At 46.8% G+C, this 12,637-nt stretch overlaps 1 protein-coding gene across 1 annotated transcript; it reads right to left on the bottom strand.

The window, feature by feature from the left end:
• Positions 1-3,249: 3,249 nt before the first annotated feature.
• LOC119275725 (syntaxin-22-like) lies at positions 3,250-7,313 on the bottom strand. Its single transcript, XM_037556625.1, has 7 exons — positions 6,918-7,313; positions 6,247-6,340; positions 5,352-5,491; positions 4,232-4,306; positions 3,837-3,994; positions 3,618-3,718; positions 3,250-3,538 (listed from the first exon to the last, which is right to left on the bottom strand). The coding sequence occupies exons 1-7, from the start codon at positions 7,115-7,117 to the stop codon at positions 3,473-3,475; spliced, it is 834 nt and encodes a 277-aa protein (XP_037412522.1). The 5' UTR covers positions 7,118-7,313; the 3' UTR covers positions 3,250-3,472.
• Positions 7,314-12,637: the final 5,324 nt, after the last annotated feature.

Here is a 12,637-nt window from a genome sequence, read left to right on the forward strand (position 1 = left end):
ATATCAGATGAGTATTTCAAGACCAATATTTCTTAAGCCAGCACTTTGTAAGCCGACTCAAGTGAATTATTCTTCACAATATTTCTCTATGAGACACCAACGTCAGCAATTTGAGTATGAAGCTGGTCTATTGACCCGGATTTTTTAGAAGGAGGAAATGACAAGGACTTAAGGATGATCAAGTGCCGACTTACAAGAATACTAACCCGGAGCACAGCCTGTCAATTTTGTTCTTGTGTTTATTTTGCAGCATAAGTTTACCATGGATAAATCCAAGCTAAACTGGGGGCTAATGTCGGGGATATACCCCGTAGTATGACCCGACCGAAAGTGTGACCCTGCTGGAGCTTGGCGACTCACTGGCGACCCGCTTGGACCGGGCGGTTTATGATTCATTGTAGACCCGGCGGGCGGGTCAGATAGGCGACAAGGCCCAAGGCCCAGTAGGCCGGTTCATGTGATGGTGGGCCGACTTAAAGAGGAAAGGCGTGAGGAACATCTCCCTTACAGGGAATCAAGACCCGGACTTATATCCGGCTTGTAGTAGAAGATAGGCTAGTCCTAATCCTATTTGGACTCCACATGCAACCCGCCCCTCTAACTTATATAAGGAGGGGCAGGGCTCCCCAAAGAGGGACAAGCAACAAGAAACAATATCTAAGGCTAGACACAAAGAGGAGAGCCGGCTTATACGGCGACTCCCTCATGATCATAATGAGACCTAGCCACAAACAGCATGTAGGGTTATTACCGGATGATGTTTCCCGGGGCCTGAAGTTGTCTAAATCCTCGTCTTGTGTGATGATCTGCCTCGCGTCTCTCGTCCCGACAAACCCCTCTCAAGCTATTACATAGATGTGTTGGCCTCACGACTAAGTCCTCACACTAGGACATCTACCGTGACAAATCCATGACAGGGGCTGGAGGCCACCCTTGGGGCGCCTCCTGGCTGCCTCCCCTCCCCCCACCTACATATATGAGGGAGGGGGCGCCACACAAAGGAGATAATCTCTTAGCCATGTGCGGCGCCCCTCTCCACAGTTTCGTCTCTCGGTCATATTTTCGAAGTGCTTAGACGAAGCCCTGCGGAGATAGCATCACCACCACCATCACCACGCTGTCGTGTTGCCGGAACTCATCCACTGCTTCGCCCGTCTTGGTGGATCAAGAAGGCGAGGACGTCACCGAGTTGAACGTGTGCTGAACGCGGAGGTGTCGTACGTTCGGTACTTGATCTGTTAGATCGCAAAGAAGTTCGACTACATCAACCGCGTTAATAAACGCTTCTGCTTACGGTCTACGAGGGTACGTAGATACACTCTCCCCTCTCGTAGCTATGCATCTCCATGGATAGATCTTGCGTGTGCGTAGAATTTTTTTCCATGCAATGTTTCCCAACATGTACATGGGGCTGCGAATTTCAATTTCTAGGATGCGCATGTTGTAGTTGCAGTTCATCCTTGATCACACCAGGGCATGACTGGCGGAATGGAAGGGGAAGCTCATGTCTGTTGCTGGCAGAAGGGTGCTGGTGTGGTGCGTGCTGAGCGTGATCCCCACCTTCGCTCTCACCGCGCTCCACGCCCCAAAGAAGTTGTTCAAGGAAATCGACAAGGTGTGGCACCTTTTCCTTTGGCCCAAGAAAAGGAGCTTACTTAGGGTAGCTGCAAGGTGAACTGGCGTAAGATGTGCACGACGGTGGATCGTGGCAGGTTGGGAGTGCACATGGATAGTTAGCAGAGCTCTGCGCGTGCTGGATGTGGTTCACATTGAATAACCCTGAGCCGGTGTGGTTTGTTTCAGAGCTACCTTGTGACACCGTCGATCAAGCATTGATCGCCTTTGCAACTTTGGTCACTTTGGGCAATGGCAACACCGCTTCCTTCTGGCACTGCTGTTGGATGGGCTCGGTGAGCCTTGCGAAGCTCTTCCCCAAATTGTACAAAAGCTCTTGGCGAAAGAAGAGAACGATTGCCTCTGCACTGCTCAACGACATCTGGACTGATGACATGCGTCATCATGCAAATGAGGATTTGGTTGATGAATTCGTCGTCCTCTGGAGAGCTCTTTGCACGGCAAACACTAACCTCTCACCGAACATGTCGGATTCTATCAGTTGGAAGTTCTATTCATCGGGTGAATATATTGCAAGATCGGTCTATCTCATGCAATTCCATGGTTCGACGACATTGAATTTCAAGCAACTGTTTTGGTCGGCCTAAGCGTCGGGGACGGCGAAAATGTTCACTTGGCTACTTATGCAAGACCGTTTGTGGTGCAACGATAGATTACACGGCAAACGCTAACCTCTCACGATCTCACCAAACATGTCAGATTCCATCAGTTGGAAGTTCTATTCATCGGGTGAATATATTGCAAAATCGGCCTATCTCATGCAATTCTATGGTTCGACGACATTGAATTTCAAGCAATTGTTTTGGTCGGACTGGGTGTCGGGAAAGGCGAAAATGTTCACTTGGCTACTCATGCAGGACCGTTTGTGGTGCAACGATATATTACAACGAAGTGGCTGGCAAAATGGATACTTCTGCCCCATGCCATCAGCTCGAGTCCTCTCTTCACCTATTAGAATTGTCCTGTTGCAAGGGAAATATGGCGAAAGGTCTGTTGATGTCTGGGCTGCTACTCCCTCAACATTGTTGATTGGGGAGAGGCCAACTGCTCTGCCAACCAAGCTCGCATGGTGATCAGCAAGGCCCATGTCCGGGGCAAAAGCATATTAAGACAATGTTGATCGTGGTCACCTAGAAAATCAGGCAGGAGAGAAATGCCGGACAATGAGCTCTGGCGCCTAGCCGGCGCGCGCTATTTAGATACCCAACTAGGGAACCCAGGATGAGAAATTAGCTTGCCGGCATTTTCATTTTCTAGTTCTCCAATATGATCTCTTTTATCACACCATGTCTTTTTCGCCCTTCTTCTACTTATTTTTTCACCCCTCTTCTACTCTTCTTTTTTTGACATCTCACCCCTCTTCTACTTAATATATGAAGGCATGCTGAATCTCTCAGAAAACATGATATAAATCCAACTTTCTTGAGTTGCAGCTAATTCTGTGTGTCTAGTCACCTCCACGTTACATCCGTTTCTTCGACAAGTATTTAACGGACAAAGTATTAGATTTAAGATGCCCTATGGAGGTCTTTTCTACAAAAAAAATAACCTTCGCATTCTCACACCACTCACTCAGAGATATACTACATCACAGATACTAACAAGGCGAGCACATGAGAAACACAGCACTAGAGTCAAACGAAGCGAGTATACTTGATTACTTATGTAAACCATGCATTCCAGACACACACACCATCACCACATACACCACCATAGCACAACCTCCAGGAGGTGACCTGGATACATTCCTGACTGACTGCACAGCAAAATAAAATTATGAAGGAATTCGAGCGCTAAGCATGAGCAGACTTCGGAGCACAATGTGCCATCCAAATTGCTAGGCTGCAAGGACTATTATCACTATGAGCAACACCACCCCGAAAATAACCATCAACAGGCATATCTGCAAAAGGGAAATCAGGGGGTCGCAGTTAGAGAACAGAAGGAGAATGTTAAAACCAAGTGTGGATTACTGAATATACCAGAGAAGAGTTCGACTTCTGGGTTTTAGCAGCTTTTGAAAGCTGGCCTTTTGCTTGTGAAGTCGCAGCAACAGAATTGTCAATATGAGTGTCAATGTCATCTGCAGTACAAGGAGAAATAATACAATCAGATAATGGTGGGAATTTAAACAGTACTGCACTTCAACATATGGAATTGGGTATCATCTCATCTGTCAGCTGAAAAAAGGTATCACTCACCGATCATTGCTCCTTGATCATGAACTAGCACAGCAAGATCTTTGAAGATCTCATTTACTTCAGTGATTTGGTGTTGAATCTCCTGTATTCCCTGGTCCCTTTCCTCAATGATGGCCTCGTTGAACACAATCTCATTATCCAAGAAGACTAACTCTTGTCTATGGTACAATAAAAAGGTTAAAGTTAGTGCCTTATTCGAGACATTAAATCATTAAGATTAAGAGTAACTTATAAACACACAAAAGTTCAAGTTCTTGACAATAAAAAAACATTTCTTGTGCATAAAGTCACCTAGATATGTCTGCCAAGTTTACAACAAGAATACGAAGCCCAGACGGATACAAGATAATTAGATCGATGAAACACGCCATATATGAATAACATTATCAACTCACCTTCTTGATTCTAGAAGCTGAGTGCGCTGCTCAGCCAACTTATCAGCACCGTTATTCATCTCGGTTGAGTTATAGCTGCAAAGAATTATGAATCCTAGATCAGACCTTTGGTGGCAACAATACAGAAGAACTCGAGTAACATTTTTAGTAAGAGAAAACAATCTCCAGAACTCGAGTAATATTTTTAGTAAGAGAAAACAATCTCCAGAACTCGAGTAACATTTTTAGTAAGAGAAAACAATCTCCAACAGAAACATTCATGCATGACTGTCTCTATCTGGAGAAAAAACAAAAATTGAAAAGCTGAGAGTAGGCTATCAGACTACATGCAGCAGCGCACATAGATTCTCAGGTGGGCAGTTACAGACGTTAAGAAAGTAGGAGTAACTGAAACATAGTAAAAGAATTCATGTATACTATTTAAGAATGGTTATAAATTACTCAAGAAGAATAGAAGCCCAAACATACAAAAATATGATGATGAGAAACTTTGTTGTAACCAGACAAAGACTGCTAGATGGTTGTTTATTATGTGAAGCTAAGAGAACTGATATGGAAAGACACATCACTACAAAGCAATTCCCATGCTACAGTATATCAGCAAGCCGATGGAAAAGCATGGCAAATAAGATAAAGAATGCATGTTCATCCTATAAATGCGCCAGAACAAACTTTAGGTTCACCCCATGGATGTATAGTCCTCTACTGTTGCATAATTTTTAATACAATTTGTAGTCCTCTGCTGAGGCATACAAGCACTGAAGAGAGCTAAATGGTAAAAAATATTGAAATGTAAGGAATGTCATGTCACAGTAGTTGGACAACAAACCGTAAACTCCAAAAGGGGCATCAATTGCAGTTCACTTTCCAAACTGTCTGATTGCAATGGGCATTATTATTTTTATTAGGCTGTCTTATTAGCAAAGGGAGACATATCTAAAAAAAATGACACATAAACTGGAATTGAACAGACTATTTTAGCATATGAGGTTAACATACTACCTAGAAGAGAGTATACAGTGTGTCAATAACTATAAGAAGTCCCCCATTGTTTGAAAGCGAAAAAAGAAACAAGATAATGCATACAGCTAAAAGGTGGAGCATCTGAGTAGAATATTACCTCTGTGGTAGACCTGCTTGAGTAATAAAAGGAGCATATGCAGCTTCTCTCTCTACTGCTAATCGTTGAGCTTTCTGAAACTCTTTTAGGACTGCTTGGAAATCCTTTGCTAGCTTCGCATCAGCAATCTTTTTGGTAGGCTGTAGTTTAAAACATGGTCAGAATCACATTATGTAGAAAATTAACCAGAAGCACATATGAAAGAGCAAATACATCCAAAATAATAAAGCCACAGAGGAATGAAGATGCAAAGATGGAAAACAAGTATCAAGTGGAACACCATATATAAGAAATTTGGTTACCACATTTGATCTTTATATTCATGATTCCAGGAATTACTGGCAAATTTTGTCATGGAGAGTATGACACCATGCTAAAAACAATCATGACCACAAATGTCAAGAATGAAGGAAAACCTCATTAGTTATCTGCCAAAGGAGCCTAATTTCTTAGCACGCCAGTACAAGACAACTCATATTTGAATACCAAATTATATTTGAGGATTCCTGTCGAAATACATGAATTGGACAGGTTAATTACCATAACTAAACTCCAAAAGCACAATTGCTTTCTTATGCACTTGCAAAGTGCAAACAGCAAAATAAATTACAGTTCCAGGTTCTGTTTAAGGGACAACATTACAACAGAATAGATAGTAAGAATCGGCAAGAAAAATATTTATTCATTTATTCAAGTTTCTATTATTAATGAACAAAAAATAACATCCAAGCTGAAGTAGTATATGACTAAGAAAAGATGTAAAATCTACATGGTATCACTCATTTCCATGCTCGGACAAAAGGAGGGAAAACAGTACATAAATGCTGCTAAGTTCTAACAATAAAGGAAATATCAAACAGAAATATGTAAGTAGATCAAAGGGATAGACACATACGGTGGCTTCAAGACGATGATCCGCCTCACTAGCTTGCTTAAGCTTCTCCGATGTATCCTTCACCAGTTGTGTTATGTGTGCTCGTGTCTTGTGTCTGCAAGCAACAGAACTGATAGTTAGACGGCTATCGTAGCAATTTGAACAAGAAAGTAAATGCTACCAAAGAAGGTTAATCGAACATTTAGTAAAGTTAAACATATTAAGGGCTATAACACAGCATGACCAAGTTATAAATGACATAAATCACATCAATTTCAGAAGAAAGAGTGCTAAAACATTTCATTTGGTGTCACTGATGATGGGTCAATTCATGTATAGCACATACGGCCTCACTCGGTGATTCGCCCAATTAACCTATGGGCGAAGGTTCTTCGAAGGGGTGGGTAATTTGACGCCCTGCGCAGTAGGCTAAAAAAATGGGTTGCAATAAGCCCTAGGCAATCTCTTCTCTGACATAAAAGATAGTGATTGTTCGCACGCATCCACCAAACAAACATAACCTAAATCGGGATCAGAAATCGAGCCGCGGAATTCTCCTCCAATCCCGCGCACGCTTCCGAAATCGTAACAGCGCCCAACCCGGGATTGCCAAATTCACTCCCTCAGCCGAACCAAAACGATCCTGGAAACGATGGGAGGGGGGTAGGTAGGGTAAAAAAACGGCGACTCACATCCTATCGCGGAGGTCGGGCGTGTCCTTGGGGGTGCCGAGCGTGTTGACGAGGCGCTGGAAGGTTGCCACCGCCGTGTTGATCTGGAAGACGCCCGACGCGACGGCCTGCGACGAGCCGGCGCCGGCCCCCGCCGCCCGGCCGTTCCTCCGCGGCGTCCCACGGACGCCGTTCCCGGCCTCCAGGTCCTGGAAGCTCATCCCGCCCCCCGCGAATCGACCGATCGGCGGCCGGCTACCGGGGACTCGGCGGAATTCCGGGGAGGATTTTGTGGAGGAAGAGGTCGTGGCCGGCCGAAAAGGGGGATTTGGGGCTGGGCTGCTCCGGTGTCACGGTTTGGTTTCGTCTCGTGGAGTTTAATTGGAGATTCCGGGATACGTACACTCGTGGGGTAGAGGGAGCCAAGGGAGGTAATTATGCTGTGCTGGTGTTGGGGCCAGGCCAGGTCGGGGGGAGCTGGTTTTGTCGGGGCGCGTACGCGGCGTGATTCGCACACGGTCGCACGCGCCGGCTAGTGGAGCGGGTAGGTGTGGCGATAAACGGGTCGTGGTTAATTAAATATTCTTTTTTAGCAATATCAAAAAAAAACTTTTTTAGTAGACGCTCGTTATGAGATCTAACATCGTCAGAAGTTTGAAATAAATTCAGAAAAATGTGTATATCAGTGTCAAGTCTAGAATTTAAACCGTGATGGACTGGTTCCACAAAAAACCCTAACCATATGAGTTGCACGAAATTCACGTGATGAATTAATTATTACTATTATGTATGTTAACATTTGTCTTTGAAATTATGTTTTACAAGTCAAATCGTTAGACGCGCATGATTAAACAGTGCAACATCTGGCAAAATAGAAAACAAAGCTAAACATGTCCTTTTTTCTTTTGGAAAAGCTATTTGGTGAATGTCAAATTTTTGGCTTCTCCTAGTGAACACATTGGTTGTCATTGGATATCACCTCGCGAAGTCTTGGGATTCAAACTTGGGTGGGCGGATTAAACGACCTAAAATTCTGCCACTAAATGTTATAGCTCAGTTCATGCATCCAGGGAAATAAGAGATGAATAGATGCATGACATCATTTAGGGTCATTTGGATTGAATTGTTTTGTCTTGCAAGATCTTTGTTTATAAGAAAAAAATTGAAATAATATTAGCATATGCAGGGACGTTGGAATAATTTTAAATTTAGATTTGAGCCTTTGACCTCATCGAAACTAATTTGTATGTTGTACACGAGCCTGCTTATCTCCCCGTTTCAACAATTACGTGAAACACTGAGAAGTTGTATTTGTATATTCAAGCAGTTTTTCTCCTAATGTGATTCCACATGATCATCAGGAAAATCATACGGGTTCTTTATTCCCAGGTTTTTAGAACCATATTTTCCAAAGAGCCCTTAAGGTTGTGTTTGGCGTTGTGATGAATCACAATAATCTCATCTCATAAACTGATTGTACATGTTTTATCATTTAGTTAGAGCAACTCCAACGGGCCGACCCAAACGGACGACGCTTTTGTCCGCTTTTTGTCCGTTTGGGTCGGCCGCCCGCCCGGCGTCAGCCCTCTTTTAGATTTGGATCGGCAGCACGCCCAACGCGCCGACCCATTTCATGACCGCGCATGCTTTAGATCATGCCAGCGGCCATGCCAGCGCGCGGGGGGGAAATCGGCCTAGCACGCGCTGGCTTTGGTGCTCCAGAGCGCGGGAAATGTTCGCCCGCGCATTTTGGCGCGCCGCGGACGGCGCTCGTTATAAGATGGCGCTCCCTCCACACTCAGTCCTCCGCCCTCTCGTCTCGCCCCCTCTCACTAGCCTCGCCGCCTGTGCGCCACCATGTCGATGCGCATCCTCGGCGCTTTGGATTTTTACGGAGTCCGCGAGTGCCCCTCCGTCGCCTTCTCCGCCGAGATCTTGTTTGGCGAGAAACGCCTCATCCTCGGCATCTTCGACACCGCTGAGCAGGCGGCCCACGCGTACGACGCGGCGGCGTGGCGCCTCCGGCGGCCGAGCCGGGAGATGAATTTTCCTGACGTGTCGAGCCAGCAGGCGAAGGATCTGGCGCCTCTCCCGCGGCTTTTCACCGACGAGGATCATCGCGTCCACCGGAGGCGGCTGCGTCGCCTCGCCATTGCCGAGATGGACATGCAAGCCTTGGTGGTGTGGCGCGAACGCTTCCCGCGGGACATCGTCGACGAACGTCAGTTCTATGAGCAAAGGAGGACAGAGAGGAAGGCCAGGAGGACGGAGCGAGCCGCCTATCAGGAGGGCAAGCGTGCGCGGAAGCAGGCCACTCAATTGAGGCTGAAGCTGCGAGAAACATCGGGGTGGGACTTCGCGGACGAGCAGGCTGCTGACGCCTATATTCAGACGTCGGAGGAGGACATTACCGAGTCAGAGACGGAAACTGACGAGTAGTTGATCTCTTCTTTTATCTTTGTACGGAAGAACTATATATGTACCCTTTTTCATCAGAAAAATGGCCGGCGGCGTCGGCCACCAAGCAGACGATGGAGGTCGTGCACGCGCGGGGAGGAGAGAGAACGCGGTCGTCCGTCTTGTGTCCGCGCCGACGCAGATCCGGCTCAAAAAAGGGCCGGGAATGGGTCAGCAAGCGGACGAAAGCGGACGCGCGCCCGTTTGGGTCGGCGCATTGGGCCGTCTTTTCTGTCCGCGCCGACCCAAACGGACTGCGGCGGACGAAATTGGTCGCCCCATTGAAGTTGCTCTTAATTGCTTTTACATAATTATAAACGAGAGAGAAAACACAAACTGCTACCTCTCTCTCAGTTTACAGGGTGTGTACGTACCTCTAGGTCGTCAATTTGACCAACCTAATACAAGTCATATATTACAAAAAATATACCAATATAGACTTCAGATGTTCTATTTTTCAAATCTATAATTTTTTTTGTTATATAGTTTATATTAGGATGATAAAATTGGCAATCTAGATATACGCGTAGGACTTGTAAACTGAGACGGAGGGAGTACATCAATCAATTGTGATAAAAAAATATTTTCTTAAGTTTGTGTTTTTAGAATGCAGTCATCATAATATGGGTAAACATGGTTTATAAATTTTCGCAAATAATATTCAGTACAACAACTATAAGTGTGGGAGTGATTAAGAAGGATATTGCGTTTGCTTCAACCACTGACGGATAATTACAAGGAATTTTAAAAATAGATATCCTGCATAAAAAATCTTAATCAACTCGTATTTATATTGGCATACATTCAAATGTAGAAAAAGAAAAAATCCCACTTTTACAAGGTAATGTAAAGTATTAATTAGGCGACAATAAATAATAAAGAGTCGATAAACCATATAAGGAGGTTTAATATTTGCCTTCAACTGTTGCATGCATATTATCATGAAAAATCGATCAAAAGGAACTATTTGGATCAATGGTAAACCAATCAAGTCGTATTTTTCCTCGCAAAAAAAAATCAAGTCGTATTTCATATTGAAACAGGTGTACAATAACTTGTACTCCCTCTGTTCTGTGATAGTACTATATGGAGTACTATATCATAGGACGGAGAGAGTAATGTTAACAAGTGAGATAGTACTATTAGAGTATAATCGTTTAATAGCTTCATACCTATAGTATTTTTCATTTGTTATTAATAGCTTTGGGGCAAGCAGCTATTCTATCCTGCTACGGTTTTGTAGTAAGCTTGGTTTGATGAGCAATCCAGTGGTGGGACAGACGGCAGCGGCGACGTGGGGGCGAAGAAACTGGAGCTTGCCGTCGAGAAGTCCAGCTGTGAACGGCACGGCGACCGAGTATAATAATAGTACTCCAGTACGAGACCAGATTTGGCGTCGTGCCTTCTTTACGGACCTTTTCTTTCCACCATCGACTGGGTTTTCTCGGATGGTGTCGCTTGCCCAGCTGGTCTCCGTCGCATGGACCGGTGAATGGTGATGGTGGGCAGCAAGCAAGTGGCCCCTCTCGAGTTCTCCAGACCGTCGGCGTGCCGAGCAACCTTTTGAGTGTTGACATGATGCCGTTTATCCTGAGGCTTAATTCTTTAACTACTCTGCATCTTTTCGCAAGATCCTACTGGCAGGCGCTTTACCAGATCTGTGTCTGATGCCCGTGGGGGCTTTTTTTTGAAAAGGAGGATGACACCCAGATCGCGCACCGGCCGCCGCAGAAACCGCTGTCGGCCACCAACGACCACCGGATCCCGCCGCCCGCGTGGCCGGGATGCCAGATCCACCGCCTGCATGGCTGCTAGCTGGCCGTGCCTTGCCAATGGAGTCACTGCTCTAGATCCGGGGTTCCCCTGCAGAAGTAGGGCAACCTAGGCCCCGTCGCCACCATCCTTGGTGCCCCGGACTTGCCCGGCGGCTGCCTCAGGCGACGACGAGGAGGTGGGACGAGGTGGGGAGGGGGCCGCCGCGGCGCAGCTAGGGTCCCCCCCCGGCTGCCGGAGGAGGTGATGCGGGGGTCGCGAGAGGATAATTGTCTCTCTTGGATAATTGCCTCCGTGGGGCATGTGCAAGACGAACAATACTATTTTTTTCTCTGCTACTAATAAACAATCATCTCTTCTCTACTACTAATAAACAATCAAACATAAACTTCTCTAAATGCACCCCACAAATATACACGAACCCATTACCACCGCATGATTAGACCCATTAAACTCAATCCAACCGATAGCCTTGATCTTATTCATTTTTATGTGCACTCAATAATTTACATTGACTGACTATACTCCATCGAGAAAAATATGGAAGTTCACGTCCTGCAGTCATGGAAGGGAAAAACTGATTGCAATCAGATCCTAATCTAACTACCCACACACGGCGCATGCACCAGGCACCACACTACTTGTCGACGAACGCGAGCAGCCGTCGATCCTCCTCTGGCGCACGCGAGAGAAGGCAGCTGCCCCGCCGTTCCTCCTATTATCGACGTGACCGCGGACGTCGCAGCCTTCGCCACCGGTATTCATCTATGTACCACAAGCCCACAACGCCAAGGTCTCAGCTGTTTTGCGCCACTGACCATGCCGCCACCGCGGCCTGCTGCTCGGCAGCCTCCCTCTCCATGCCCTCTGTCGGTCGCTCCGCCGCCGGCCATGCCCGTGCATCTCCAGGTTACACAAAAGGTGTCACAGTTGATAGCCCTATCCATGTAGATGCCGAATTTGTGAAATGGTTTGTGGCGTGTAGGGTGCTGCGGGGAATGTCGCCGCTGCACGCTTGCATAGCGTGGTGGCTGCGACGAGGCTGACTTCGCGGCTTAGAGCATTACTAGTAGAGCCCTCAAACCCCTAAAAATAACCGCTTTTTTACAGTTTTCGCCGAAAAAACTCCGTAGACTAGAACCTCTAAACCCTCAAACCCGTAAAAAAATTTAGAGGTCCAACCCTTAAACGACTTTGCAATCTGTAGAAGTAGGGGTTGAGGGGAAAATCTCCCCCCAACCCGCACTCCTCCTCGTCGCACTCTTCCTCAGCGCGCGGGAGCCAACCGCTCGTCCGCTCCCACCGCCTCCCGCTGCCTCCCGCCCCGCCGACGATGGAAGGCCCCGCCGCGGCCGCGCCCCCGCCCGCCGCGCCAGCCGCTCCCGCCCCGCCCGCCTCGCCTGCCCCGGCGCCTGCCCCCGCCCCCGCCCCCGCCCCCGCCCACCCGACCGTCGCCGACGTGGTGGCGGCGACCCACGTCGGGGCGAAGCGGCGGCGGGCGGGCCTCGCCG

Source organism: Triticum dicoccoides, chromosome 3B (assembly GCF_002162155.2).
Source record: "Triticum dicoccoides isolate Atlit2015 ecotype Zavitan chromosome 3B, WEW_v2.0, whole genome shotgun sequence".
NCBI classification, from domain to species: Eukaryota; Viridiplantae; Streptophyta; class Magnoliopsida; order Poales; family Poaceae; genus Triticum; species Triticum dicoccoides.